Genomic DNA, 15,714 nt, shown 5'->3' with positions numbered 1-15,714 from the left:
CGCGCGGCCCCGTACGGTCCGAAAAAAGCACGATCACAATATATATATATATATATATATATACAGGGTGTTAGAAAAGTCTGGAAACGGTCAAATATCTCGAAAACGAAACGTTTCTGAGAAAAATGTTTCAAACCAAAGTTATAGGATTTCAAAAGATCTATTTACTGCCGCTATGAGTTTAACCTTGGGTGGCGTCGCCAAGGTCAGAGCAAGGTCACATAGAATTTTTTAAATGGGAGCCCCTATTTTTTATTACTTATTCTTGTAGCTTATCTCGAGAGCTTTCCAAAACACTATAATAAAGTATTTCTTCATTGAGTACTTTTCGAGTTATGAGGCTTGAAATAATTTCTTAATTTTATATAAACCATAAAATATCTAGTAAAATATTCATTTTTCGATTATCTTACCTTAATACTTTTATGTACAAAATAATGAGAGGAATCAATTGGTGTAAAGAAAAAACATAGTTATTCCGAAGAAAAAATATGTAATTTACAATTAACAATTCCATATTTTTTCTTAAAAACAACTGTATGTTTTCTTTACACCAATTGATTACTCTCATTATTTTGTACATAAAAGTATTAAGGTAAGATAATCGAAAAATGAATATTTTACTAGATATTTTATGGTTTATATAAAATTAAGAAATTATTTCAAGCCTCATAACTCGAAAAGTACTCAATGAAGAAATACTTTATTATAGTGTTTTGGAAAGCTCTCGAGATAAGTTACAAGAATAAGAAATAAAAAATAGGGGATCCCATTTAAAAAATTTTAGGTGACCTTGCTCTGACCTTGACGACGTCACCCAAGGTTAAACTCATAGCGCCAGTAAATAGATTTTTTGAAATCCTACAACTTTGGTTAGAAACATTTTTTTCAGAAACGTTTCGTTTTCGAGATATTTGACCGTTTCCAGACTTTTCTAACACCCTGTATATATATATATATATATATATATATATATATATATATACAGGGTGATTCAAAACAACCTGATGTCTTTGAAATATGATATTCTTGAACGAATTCTAAGACTATTTTTCCTCTTGAAAAATTTTGTCCAAAGCTTAATTTTTGAGTTATAATAGAAAATAGTTGGCTACTCACGAGTCCGATACAACGGGCAGGCAGGGACGGCGCAACGCGTCACGAGACAAATGCTCTCCCGTTTCCCCAGACAGTCAACTTTATTGCACAATATTTGATCCTTTGAAGTGTATTAAATTATTATTGCAGTTTCTACACAATATTTAACAATATTATTACCGTCTAGGAAGGTTATAACGTAACGCTTAAGAATAAAATATTCAAACGCGAAATTACATAAAGTAACAAATAAACTGAAAATGGACGAATGAAAAACGAAATAGTAATCGCAATTTGATTAAATATTCTTATCTTTAAGGAAACTGACGAATTTTATTTCTTTCTGGAGATCGTTTATCTTATAAATAACAGCTTCTAAATTTCACTTGACTTTACACAATATTACTATTTTAATACAAAAATATTACTATTTTAATAATCTTTATTATTACTTGCAAATATTTACTTCCGCACAAATTAAAACATAAAATTACACGATAAATAGCGATTAGAAGTCCCCATTTTTCTCTTTCTCTCTCTCTCTCTCTCAATTATTTTATTCTTTATTTATTATTTTGCGTTTAAGAATGTTATGTTATGTTATGTTATGTTATGTTATGTTTATGTTATGTTATGTTTGTTATTATTATTAGCATTTGTCTCGTGACGCGTTGCGCCGTCCCTGCCTGCCCGTTGTATCGGACTCGTGAGTAGCCAACTATTTTCTATTATAACTCAAAAATTAAGCTTTGGACAAAATTTTTCAAGAAGAAAAATAGTCTTAGAATTCGTTCAAGAATATCATATTTCAAAGACATCAGGTTGTTTTGAATTACCCTGTATATATATATATATACAAGGGGTGTACGGGTGGTCTAGGACACCCTGTATATATATATCCACCCGTACATCCCTTTTCCTTCAAAAACTAAGCATTTTAGAGAAAAACGTTTTCGACAAAAATTGTATGGTTTTGAGGGGAACATAAGATGGTGTCATTGGTTTGACCTTGGATGGCATCGTTAAGGTGAGGTCAAGGACACCTTTAATTTCTTAAATGGAACCACCTATTTTTTATTGCATATTCTTATAGCTTATGTCGAGAGCTTTCCAAAACACTATAATAAAGTATTTTTTCATCAAGTACTTTTCGAGTTATAAGGCTTGAAATAATTTCTTAATTTTACATAAACCATAAAATATCTAGTAAAATATTCATTTTTCGATTATCTTACCTTAATACTTTTATGTACAAAATAATGAGAGGAATCGATTGGTGTAAAGAAAACACATAGTTATTTTTAAGAAAAAAATGTAATTGTTAATTGCAAATTACATATTTTTTCTTCGGAATAACTATGTTTTTTCTTCAAACGACTTTTCAAGGTCAAAACAATGACACCATCTTATGGCCCCCTTCAAGCCATACAACTTTTGTTTGAAACATTTCTTTCTAAAGTGCATAGTTTAGGAAATATTCGACTGTTCCGGGACTTTTGGGACACCCTGTATATATATATATATATATATATATATATATATTGCGACGAATATTATTATTTCTGGGTCCTCGGGGTATTAGAGAGGATGAGAGGGAGCGAAACGTCGTCAAAAACGCAAGAAAGGATACTCGCACTAGGAGAAACAGGGATGGAGGGTGTTCCGCGCGAACCGCGACGAAGCGAAGGCCGTATCGAATTCTCGAAGTGGGCGCCAGATACGGCCTTACACGTATCAATTCGTGAAACGAATAACGCGACAAACGCTTGACTTTTTTGCCACGGACCGACTAGCTCGCCTAACGGTAGAAGGACAGGGTCAATGTAAAGGGTGGTACAATTAATTTATACGAGGCTTCACGAAAATTATGGAATTCGACAAACACGACAGAATTTAACATGTACAGAAGGCCGACACTCAAATAATTTACGCGAATGTAGTATAATAAAATAAAACAAATTTATTCCAAGAAAGAAAAAAAAGGATTAGCAAAATAAAAAAAATAATAGTAACATAAAATACAGAGTGACTCAACTAAACGAAATATTAATAATCACAGGGAAATAATCCCCATGGAATTAACAAATAATAATTCGACAGCGATGATCGTAATCATATGATAATATATCGAAATTCGTACAACATATAAGTCAGGTGGATTGAATATTCACGCAAAACCGAAAATCTAATAGAGCGCTGTCACATTCCTTATATTTATTCTAACGTTTTTATGGCCAGACAGCAAGGCCAAACGGCGCACAGTGGTGCTGAGGCGGAAAAAATTAATTTTCAAGTTTCAATTTATAATTTAATTTTACTATAAAAATGATATCTAAAGATCCAATATCAATACTAAATGATTAATTTTTTTTATTCTTTATCTTTATTAATATTTTCAGTGGATAAAGCCTTAAATATTTCTATTGTAAAAGATATCATGATAAGTAATATTCAATTTTGAATGTGTTTTTATATTTTTTAATCGATAGATTATAATTATATTTATTATAAAAATTTAAATTAACTTTGAATCTTCTTTAGAAAACGAGAAATAAATTCTTATTGACCATATTTCTGTACAAATATTGTTTTAAAAATGTCTTTAAAAAAATTTATATATAAATTGGAGGAAGTATTTCCTTGTTACCCAAACCTCTCCAAAATGTGTTTTTTGTCTACAATGGAAGATAATCTTTCTAATTTAAAGAAACTTCAACATCCAGCTGCGTATATTTGCGCCATTGAGAGAAATTCGAATTTTTATTCAGAGATGTTATACTTGAATGCACGTAACTAATATGGCGCAGTTTTCTCGCTTGTTGTATTCCGTTTTTTTATTTCTCTCCTAGATGGCGTTTCATGTTAACTCGTTTCTCGCAAATAGAAAACATCTTAATTGTTTATTTATACGATTCGAATAAATTTTGCTTCAGATCGAGCGATTATTAGAGTTGATCTGTGTTTTTGCGTACAAATTGTCTGTGATTGGTTATTGATTGACTGTGAAAGAGGTTTTATTTATACATATATATATTTATGCATTTAATATTTGTTTATATATGTTATAAAAGTGTTACTTAAATACGAATTTTATTATATAAATATATCATATATAAAAAATTAATTTCCTTTAATTTTATTTCTAACATAATTTGTTTCATTCTCTTTCTCTTCCGCGCTCTCTCTCTTTTTCCCTTTGATTTCTTTATAATTCCTTTAGTTTCCTTTAAATATAATATATTTTTATTCCTTTAATTATTTCATCTCATATAATATTATTAATAATATAATAAGTATTGTTATTGCGTTCACAATGTTTAATTTTTAAATTTTCATGTTTAGTTTTTAAGAGGTTGCTATATGTACCACATTGTTTTCTGTTTACATTAATCTAAACTACTACTCATTTTATCTAATTTTTTCACTTACCATTTACATATCCAATTTTTTAATTCGTATAAATCATATATTAATAAACTATTCTTAAAGTTTTAAGATTATTTTACAATGGCGACTTTTTCGATTTCTCGTGAACATTTGTCGGAAATAATTTTAACTAGTAATTACAATATAGACAAAATAAAAACATTATTAAAAAATAAATTTGCAAATTTGAAGAGAAATCACTTCGATAAAATAATTGAAGATATTCAAAGACATTTTCTGTATCAATTGAAGAAAAAATGGCAAAACAGTCAAAGAAAATCTGATAGATTCAAAAAAGGAAATAGAAATTGGTTAAATGGAATATTTACAGTACAACTTGAAGAAGAAGTTGACTGTGATGTGCAAACTGAACCTCCAACGAAGAAAAAGGTAGGAAGACCTACCAAATCATTCGAAGAATGTTGAGACCGAGCAAAATGGTATAAGGCAAAGCATCTTCGTGAAGCTTTTCCCATTCAACAGTTAACTTTGGCTGTAAAGAATGTATCAGATACGAATATAACATGCGCGCGAGACTATATTGATACTAATCAAACATTAGCAATGATAACGAATGCAGACTTAAGTAAATATCAATATGAAGTAATTCGAGAAACACTAAAAAAAAGCGATTTTGATATCTTGCCTCCTTATAAGAAAGTTTTAGAGACTAAAAAAGAATGTTGTCCTCGAGAAATAAGAATAACCGAAAAGAAAGCTGAAATAAATCTTCAAAATTTATTAGATCACACTGTTGAAAGGATGTTTAAAAGTTTTGATATAAAGACGATTGCAAATATTGACAAAGAGGAATTAATTCTAATTTCCAAATGGGGATATGATGGGGCTTCCGGTCAAAGTGAATTCAAGCAAAAGTTTTTAGATAACTCAATAAACGTATCTGTTGCATTCATGTATATGGCATCTATGGTGCCAATTCAATTAGTTTCTAACGACAGTATTATGAAACAGTTTTGGCAAAACTCACGTCCATCAAGTCCAAGACTTTGTAGGCCAATTCAGTTTGAATTTGCCAAAGAAACACCTGAATTGATAAAAGAAACTGTACAACACATAGAAGAGAAAATTTTAAATTTGCATGAGACAATAGTAAATATACCCGGGCGTACATTCAAAATTAAACATAACATGTTATGTACAATAATTGATGGAAGAACAGCTCCATCGCTCACTGATACAAAATCATCTTCAACTTGTTATATTTGTAAAGCTACTCCTCGAGAGATGAATGATCTCAATCGAATTCATCAAAAATCCTACGATGATAATGCTTTAAAACTTGGTTTATCTCCTCTACATGCGCGTATTAAATTTATGGAATGCATTCTTCATGTCGCTTATAATCTGTCTTTTAAAAAATAGTCAGCTACGAAAGAAACAAAACTTGAAAGAAAAGAGAACAAAAAGAAAATTCAAAAAGAATTTCAATCTCGAACTGGTCTTAGAATAGATATGGTACGTCAAGATTGTGGAAATACAAATGATGGAAACACTTCACGCCGTTTCTTTTCCCAGCCAAAGCTAACAGCAGAAATCACAGGAATAAACGAAGATTTAATTAAGCGTATTTCAGTAATACTAGAGGTCATTACATGCGGTGCTTCTATTGATCCGAAAAAATTTGGCATATATTCTTATGATACTGCAAAAATGTTTGTCGACTTGTATGGGTGGTATTACATGCCAGTAACTGTTCACAAAGTTCTTCTTCATGGCGAAAAAATTATTACTGCAGTAATGCTTCCCATTGGTTTATTATTCGAGGAAGCACAAGAAGCTCGGAACAAAGATTATAAAAACTATCGAATTTACCATTTAAGGAAAATTAGTCGTTTAACTACAAACGAGGATGTGTTACACCAATTAATTATTAATCTCATCTGATCCATATTTATTCAGTTTACGAAAAGAACCAGCAAAAAATATTTTGCCATTAAGTGAGGATGCGAATTCTCTTTTCCAAGATGAACCTGATTAATCATCTATTTAAAAAATTAATTTTATTTTTGCAATAATAATAATAATAATAATAATAATAAATAAAACTTAATAGATTTTAATTGCTAAATCATTATCTTTAAGTTAAAAAAAGAATTATATAATTCTATTTATTTAAATTAAAAGGTTACATTATTTTTTCCGACAGTATGCGTTCTGGCACCACTGTGCGGCGCATCGAAAAACGTAATGGTAATACGACAATCAAATCTTCGGCTCACTTTACGGGACTGTTCCCGCAAACACACTTTTACTTGCTTTAATTTCCAGTCTCGATACTCAAATTGACAGCAATAGGTTCGAAAGAATGCCTAATGATCAAGCGAGAATGATTATCCAATTTGCGAAGACGAGAGGGCTCGCTTGTGACGAGCACGGACAATATGATCGATAACACAAGCCCACAAAAAAAAAGTACCTTGTGTTGGCGATCTGACTAGGCTAGTCTTATATATTTTGGCCCGCTGAATTCGAATCTGACGTCAGAATTGCTCCATCACGTCACAGTTTTTTTTAAATCTCAAAAATAGACGAAAATTTCGTAAAAATCGACATTCTAGGATAATAAGACTGCGCTTCTTAAAGAAAAAATTACCAAAATCATATTTTAATGTATTTTCAGACATTATAATTATACAACACGAAGATCGATTATGGGGATGTCTTATGCGGTTTCGACAACTCTTTACGACAGCACGGACAGCGAACGCATTTCTCGCGAATTTGCCGCACACGTGGTCGGTATTAGTGGTTCCAATATCGGTTTTATCGAAACCGCAATACCGGTAATACCGACAAATCTAAAACCGAAAAAGTACCGGTGTTGAATACCGATATTACCGAAAATCGGTATTTTTTGTCGCGCCGTCGCACGTCGCGCTTCGCGTGGCGCGCCTGCAGTTAACAATTGAAAAGCGCTATTTGCTATTTGTAAATAACGTTTGCTCATTGCTCTTGTTTATAATCTTGTTATATGTTTATAACAAGAGGCTCCCATTTGTGTCTTGTGCTTGTGTTTTGTATAACCAGGGAATCAGGCAATTATATAAATGCAGTTTGTACTTTGCAGTATTACCAGATAATTCTAAATTCTAATGATCACAATTAACATCAAAATAATTAGTACCACTAACCATAACATAACCACAAACCACATATATTTAATATATATCATATACTTAATAAATATTAAGTTTTTTAAAACGAAGTTAGAAGGTATGTATGTACTATGTACTTACTTAATTATTAGACTATTTATGATAAATAAAATATATATTAATTTTATTATTCCAAATTCCAGTCCCCAATCCCCATGATGCAAGAACAAGAATTTGAAAAATTTAACAGAAATGCCAATAACAAAGATTCCGTTTGGTTTTACTTTTTACGTGGGAAAAAGAACAAAAATGAATGCAAGTGTACGACTTGTGGCAAAATAATCCATTGTGCGGGAGGAAGCACTAGTGGTATGCACACGCATCTGAAGGCAATTCATAATATAAGTTTGCTAAAAAGAAGTACATCATCAAATGAGAGTTCGGCTTCAATATCGTCATCGTCATGTAGTTCCAGCAGTTCTTATACATTATCCAAAAAATTAAACAAAAGTGGATTGATAACTCAATATTTTCCAACAGACAATAATTTACCTGCAGTATTGGCACGTTTAACTAGTCGAGATGGTTTGTCCTTTCGAATAATATGTACATCTTTAGATATAAGACTAGGATTAACAGCTAGAGGATTTTCCGATATTCCTAAATCGGTAAGCGGTATTTCGAATATTGTTAAAAATTATGGTAATAAAGTTAAAGAACAACTTAAAATAGAAATTAAGAAATTAAAACTAGATGGTCAAAAATTTAGTTTGACTTTCGATGAATGGACTTCAATTAAAAATAGAAGATATTTAAACTTGAATGTGCACGCAACAGATAAAATGTTTTGGAATCTTGGTTTATGTCGTGTAAATGGGACAATGCCAGCTGAAAAGTGTGTGGATATTATTGATGCTAAATTGAAAATTTATAATATATGTTTGGATTATGATATCGTTGCCATTACAACAGACGGCGCATCCGTAATGAAGAAAGTAGGAAAAATAATTAATGCTGATCAACAACTTTGTTTGGCACATGGTATTCAACTAGCTATATTAGAAGTATTATATAATAAACATAAACAAGTAAAACAGATATATGTTGACGATGACGATGACGATATAGAGGAAGAGAGTGAAAGTGAACGCGAAATGTCAGACTTAAAAGATATTGATGAAAATGATGAAGTTGATTCTGAAAACGAAAACGATGCATATTTAGGTTTGCATATTCATAATAAAGAAATAAATGATGAGATACATTTAAATGAGATTATAAAGTCGTTAATTGAGAAAATTAGGAAAGTAGTAAGAATATTCCGTCGATCTCCGACTAGAAATGACGATTTTCTACAAAAGCATGTCAAAGCTGAACTAGGCAAAGAATTAAAGCTAATTTTAGATTGTAAAACTAGGTGGAATAGTCTTCTGCTCATGCTAGAACGGTTTTATCAATTAAAAAGTTGCGTACAGAAAGCTTTAATTGATGTTAAAATTGAAATCTCTTTTACAAAAGAAGAATTAGATATAGTTTCTTCTATTATAGCGGCTTTGGCTCCTGTCAAACTTGCTGTCGAAGCATTGTGTTCTCGAGAAATTGATTTATATCAAGCAGATATCACATTAGAGTTTATGCTTGATGAGTTATCCAAACAAGAAAATTTTCTTAGCAAAAAACTTAAAACAGCTTTATTAAATCGGATATCAGAACGACGTTACAAGCATTCAGATTTATTTAACTTTCTGCAAGAACGTAACATACAAGAAAGGGAACACGAAAATTACGGCATCTTTAATCAGACATCTAAATCAAGTTTTATAACTCAAATTGTTAGCCTAATTGAAAGATTAAATTTTAATGATGCTACAGAAGTTACTGAAAGTGAAAATATAGATAGTGAGGAAGCAGATGACGTCGACATTGAAATACCTGATGACAGTACAAATTCACAATTGACATTGACTCTAAAAGAAAAACTTAAACAAAGGGTACTAGAAAGAACAAAACAAGTTATAAAAATTAAGAATAAATCAATAAACGAAATTAGGAAAATAATCAGAGCTGAAATGAATTATTATATCGAAGAAGGAATAAAGGGCAAATATTTAAACCGTGTTTACAACTACTTAAAAACTGTAAGACCAACTAGTGTGGAGGCAGAACGAGCTTTCTCTGCCTCTGCATTGTTATTAACAAAAATTCGTTCAAGCCTTTCCGATGAAAGCATTGATAATTTAACGTTTTTAAGATCTTATTTTATTAACAAAAATGAGTAATAGTTTTCTGCTATCCTCCTACCTCCTATATTATAAATACTGTTATCTGTTACTGTTAATGTAATATGTAATTTACGTTACGTGAAGAATTTTTTTTGTATAAATATAAGCAAAGTCTCCTATATTATAAATACTGTTACTGTTCATAACGTAATTCACGTTACGTAAAGAATTTTTTTATATAAATATAAGCACAATATTACTTATTAATGTTATCAAGACAATCCTTATCCTTATTAATAAATTAAAATTATAAAACAACATATCTATCTTTTAATTAAAAATTCTTTTGAGTTTTATCTACCTAACTACCTAATACATTTAAATTTATTAAATTGTTCAAACTTCAAACGCTAGTAGATAAATAAAGGGTTGCAATTGAACGACCAATTCTAGCTTTTAGCACAAGTTTTATTATTTATTCAAAAAACGACGCGTTTCGACTTCGACCATCTGGTTGTGATCCATTCCTTGACGAAATTTCATACCGATATGACTGTTTCTCTTTTAATACCAAATTTTGTACGTAACATGATTGATATTATACGCTTACAATTGTGATTGGGAGAATAGTTAAATCACCAAAGACTGTATAAGGACCACAACCACAACCAAATGGTCGGAAGTCGAAACGTCGTTTTTTGAATAAATAATAAAACTTGTATTAGAATTGGTCGTTCAATTGCAACCCCTAATATATTTAATTATTTAGAAAAAAAATCTCAATACCGAAAAATATCGGTATTACCGGTCTTGCAGAGATTTCAGTACCGAAATACCGGTATTAAAATTTCGTCCGGTATTGGAACCACTAGTCGGTATACGAGAGCCGGTTACTACGCGCTTCGCGACACCCCGAATCCCAGAGAGACGAACGGTCCCCTATCGATTTATGCCGACATTACGATCGCCTTCGAAGCCTCGGTCGCTTGTCTCCGGTCGCTCGAAACTCACAAAATCGACATATTAGGGCTGAGCCCTCGCGAAAACGAAGTACGAAAATGGCGACGGCGACAGAACGGCCCGGTAACGGTCGCGTTCGTGGCTCACAAATTAAAGATAGGCAACCTCACTGATACATTTTCTCCTGCTGTCAGGGGATGGTTCTCGGCTCCGTCCTCTTTGTGTGACTTCTGTATCGCGACCACACACACAAACGACAGAACGAGAACTTGCTATATATCGAGCGCGCGCACCAGAGTGAATCCCTGGATCTCACGATCCAGAATCGATAACGGCGTCAATCCTGCGCGCACGCGGATGCGCGACCAATCGCGCCGCTACACGAAAGATTTCGCGGCGTTCCGCGACAACGCCGTAAGGGGGGTCGTAACGGCCCCGAGAATTTAAATCTTGACAAATTCTGGGCGATCCTCTTAAGGCAGCCATCGTCCGACCGATCTTTTATCGGCGTCCCCGAAGGGTAGCAACATGAGCCCTATAATCCGGGGCCCGGAAAACGATGGTATAGATGTTCGTTCTCCCTTCGGTGAGGGCGCACGCCCCCACTTCCTGCGTTGTCCTAGCTCGGGGATCTTCGGGCGTTATCTCGGCGTTTGAAACTGCTGTTGTTAGCGGAGTTGAAGTGCCGCTTCCGGTTGTCGGAAAAGGTTTCTCCTCGTCCTCTTCTTCGTCCAGAAAAGTCGCTCCGACGAGGTGCCCAAGTCGCAAAATTACAAAAAAAATAAAAAAAAGAAAACATTATTAAAGACGCGATATTACAAATTATTGCCCGTCTCTCCGGAGATTTCGGTATGGCTCTCGCAATCCTGTCTGGCGCGGCCGCTCGGTTCGCGTCTCGTTAGGATTTCCGAGGCGGATAGACGCGCGTCGGGACGGCAACGTCATAATATACTAATGCATTTCCACGCGCTGATTACGAATATGACAATGAAAATTAATGACAAGGTTAAAATAAAGAAAAAAAAATAACTTCTTTTTGTATATTATCTTCATATGTCTTATCTTAATAAATATTGATTTTAATAAAAAAAATTTCAAATAAAAGTTGTACCTCTCTTAAAAATACAACTTTTATGTTGTATACATTATTACTGTAAAAGCAGTATTTTAAACTTTTTTATTAAAATCAATATTTATTAAGATAATTAAAAAATATACAAAAAAGTTTTTTCTTCATTTTGACTTTGAAGATGATCTTGTCGCTAAATTTCATTGTCATATTCGTAATCAGTGTGTCGAAATACATTAGTATATAAAATTTCAGAACAATCGGAGATGTGCTCTTTTGGAAGTTTATCCAAGTGTTCTGTAAGATATAAATTAATCAAAATTTGCCAAAATTTTGTTATTTAATTGTCTATCTGAAAATTTTATAATTGAAAATCAAGTTTTACCGTGTTTATTTAGACAAAAGTTTTATTTTATAAATTATTTGTACTTTGCCGAGCAATTTAAATAAAAGAAATAATAGTTTACAATGTTTGAACGAAAGTTGCAAACTTCTATTCTCAAATTACACAAGTCTGCGAAATTTTAGGTTTGATTAGTTACAAAAAGCAAAGTAGGTGAATCCGATAGATTTTTTGACACTGAAAATGAATCTGACCGCAGAATTTTTTCAGCATGGCAGTGTTTTTAAGTAATTTGTGGTTAAATAGTGCAAAAATGGTTATTTCGGCAAATTTCATGAATTTATTATAGAAGAATCTAATTTTTTGAAATATTTTTGCTAATCGTATAGTACTAGTCTTTACCTTTCAAATCCACTTTCGATGGCCGCCGTACGATTGTTTTCGCTGAGATATACAAGTTATAAGATTGCATAGTGATCCAATAAGCTATTCCAAGTCAGCTGTTTTACCTCTCTGTCTTACCACATATCAAAATTTGGGTAAAAACATAAATTTTTGAACACCGCCTGTCATTTTTTGAAATTAAAAATGGTGAATGCAATGTTACGAATAGAATCAATAAAAAGGTATAAAATTTAGAAAAATTTATCAAAATGTATAATACAACTGTATTAGATATACAGGGTGTCCTAGACCACCCGTACACCCCTTTTCCTTCAAAAACTAAGCATTTTAGAGAAAAACGTTTTGGACAAAAGTTGTATGGTTTCGAGGGGGCCATAAGATGGTACCATTGGTTTGACCTTGAAGAGTCATTTGAAGGTCACGTGAAGGTCACTTCAATTTTTTTAAATGGAACACCCTATATATTTTTTGCACATTCTTGCAGCTTATCTTGATAACTTTCCAAAACACTATAATTAAGTACCTTTTCGTTAAGTACTTTTTGAGTTATGAGGCTTGAAATAATTTCTTAATTTTACATAAACCGTAAAATATCTTGTAAAATATTCATTTTTCGATTATCTTACCTTAATACTTTTACGTACAAAATAATGAGAGGAATCAATTGGTGTAAAGAAAACACATAGTTGTTTTGAAGAAAAAATATGTAATTTGCAATTAACAATTCCATATTTTTTCTTAAAAACAACTATGTGTTTTCTTTACACCAACTGATTCCTCTTATTATTTATAAAAGTATTAAAGTAAGATAATAAGTATATAAAAGTATTAAGGTAAGATAATCGAAAAATGAATATTTTACAAGATATTTTACGATTTATGTAAAATTAAGAAATTATTTCAAGCCTCATAACTCAAAAAGTACTTAACAAAAAGGTATTTAATTATAGTGTTTTGGAAAGCTATCGAGATAAGCTACAAGAATGTGCAAAAATATATAGGGTGTTCCATTTAAAAAAATTGAAGTGACCTTCACGTGACCTTCAAATGACTCTTCAAGGTCAAACCAATGGTACCATCTTATGGCCCCCTCGAAACCATACAACTTTTGTCCAAAACGTTTTTCTCTAAAATGCTTAGTTTTTGAAAGAAAAGGGGTGTACGGGTGGTCTAGGACACCCTGTACAAGGTGTAACTGAAAAAGCACCCACGGAGCAAATAGCGTTATTCCTGATGAAAAATCGAGTCGAAAAGTCCTGAACCATTTTTTTCTATAATGCTTAATAAAGCGGTAATTATTGAGTAAAGTTGCGCCAATAAGCATCGACCTTTAGACGGGCGCACGTCAGTGAGCCGCACGCCTGATAGTGTGCGTGAGCGCTCCGCCGCTACGGCGCTATGTCATGCCGCTATCGTGCAATATTCTTATGCGTTCTAATAATGCGAAGAACTTTATTTTGCATTAAAAATCAATTTCGTCCGTCAAAAGCGTTTCCTTAAAGAAAATTTCGACAGGGAGGCTAAAGGTCGGTGCTTATTGGCGCAACTTTACTCAATAATTATCGCTTTATTAAGCATTATAGAAAAACATGGTTCAGGACTTTTCGACTCGATTTTTAATCAGGAATAACGCTATTTGCTCCGTGGACGCTTTTTCAGTTACACCCTGTATATCTATAAAACTTTTTTCAACAATCGAACCTGACATATGTAAATCTTTTCAAATTTCAAGATAGCGGCTCTGTCATATTGATGCCTATGTCTTCATACTTGTATATTTTACCGAAAAAAAATCGTGCAGCGGCAATCGAAAATGGATTCGAGAGGTAAAGACTAGTACTATACGATGCCATTGACAGAAATATTTCAAAAAATTGTTTCCTTATAATAAATTCAATGAAATTGAAATTTGCCGAAATAGCCATTTTTAGACTATTTAACCATAAATTACTCAAAAACCTGACGTGCTAAGGGAATTTTGAGACCAGATTCGTTTTCAACGTCAAAAAATCTTTCAAATTCATCTACTCTGCTTTTTGTAACTGACCCTCGCAGGCCTGTGTTATTATTTACTTATGTATTTAACCACTATGTTGCAAAGCTGGACACAATTAAGATCTAAACGAATCAACTCATGAATTGTTCACGATTAAAAAATCTAAATATTCGCTCAATTTAAACTACATTCGCACAATTTTTCAATAGGAATTTTTTTAAAGAATTAATTACCGACGTGAATATTATAAACGGGATACTACATTATTAAAATGACAGAAATTTTTTTCTCGAATGTCTGAAACATTGTGACAAAGCGGAAAATGGAGGAGGAAGAAAAAATAGCAGGTGGCCAATCAATGTTTGCTTACGTGGATCGCGAAAGAATTTAATTATACTCGGACATATTTTTTCGTCGCTCTTACGACCATGCATAGAGTCAGGGGAAGAAACACGACTGGGATGTGTTTGGAAGGGCGCGTGGGAATTACATTTTCGCGTTCCCCACGAGAATGACGTTACTCCCGCTGTTGTCGACAGCAGCGGAGAGCAAAAAAAGATGCGCGTGCGTTCGTATCACCTGCGTCGCTCGGTCTGATTTTGCGAGGGGTAACAAGATCTATTTATCCAACGCAAGTCCAGAGGGGACACGACGAGAATAATTGCGAATTCACGAATGGTTAGCTGAGATTCGCGAACCGCGAAATCGGAAACCGTTATCGTTAATTTGTTCATTTGCAATGTAACTAAATACCACACGCTCTCTTAAATATATGATTCATAAAACAATTTTTTAATGCATTATTTTCGAAATATTATAGTGTCCAAGTTAAAATGGGACATTCTGTATATATTATCTATACGGTATATATATATATATATTGTACATATACAGGGTGTCCTAGACCACCCGTACATCCCTTTTCTTTCAAAAACTAAGCATTTTAGAGAAAAATGTTTCAGACAAAAGTTGTTTGGTTTCAAGGGGGCCATAAGACGGTACCATTGGTTTGACCTTGAAGAGTCATTTGAAGGTCAAGTGAAGGTCACTTCAATTTTTTTAAATGGAATACCCTATAT

The 15,714-nt window shown here is 32.6% G+C and overlaps 1 protein-coding gene across 1 annotated transcript; it reads left to right on the top strand.

Moving 5' to 3' along the window:
- Positions 1–7,292: 7,292 nt before the first annotated feature.
- LOC145972160 (uncharacterized) lies at positions 7,293–10,729 on the top strand. The gene is made up of 2 exons (XM_083100491.1): positions 7,293–7,758; positions 7,844–10,729. Exon 2 carries the CDS (start codon positions 7,856–7,858, stop codon positions 9,917–9,919), a length of 2,064 nt encoding a protein of 687 aa, XP_082956617.1. The 5' UTR covers positions 7,293–7,758; positions 7,844–7,855; the 3' UTR covers positions 9,920–10,729.
- The last annotated feature ends 4,985 nt before the right edge of the window (positions 10,730–15,714 follow it).

This window comes from Camponotus vicinus, unplaced genomic scaffold, assembly GCF_025532165.1.
Source record: "Camponotus vicinus isolate PSW18456_S1 unplaced genomic scaffold, iyCamVici1.0 SCAF_5, whole genome shotgun sequence".
NCBI lineage: Eukaryota > Metazoa > Arthropoda > Insecta > Hymenoptera > Formicidae > Camponotus > Camponotus vicinus.
The sequence above is the reverse complement of the archived record's forward strand: the minus strand, read 5'-3'. Positions and strand labels throughout refer to the sequence as shown.

Coding starts and splice junctions, on each gene's coding strand:
- LOC145972160 (XM_083100491.1), top strand. CDS start 7,856: ATGATGCAAGAACAAGAATTTGAAAAATTTAACAGAAATGCCAATAAC.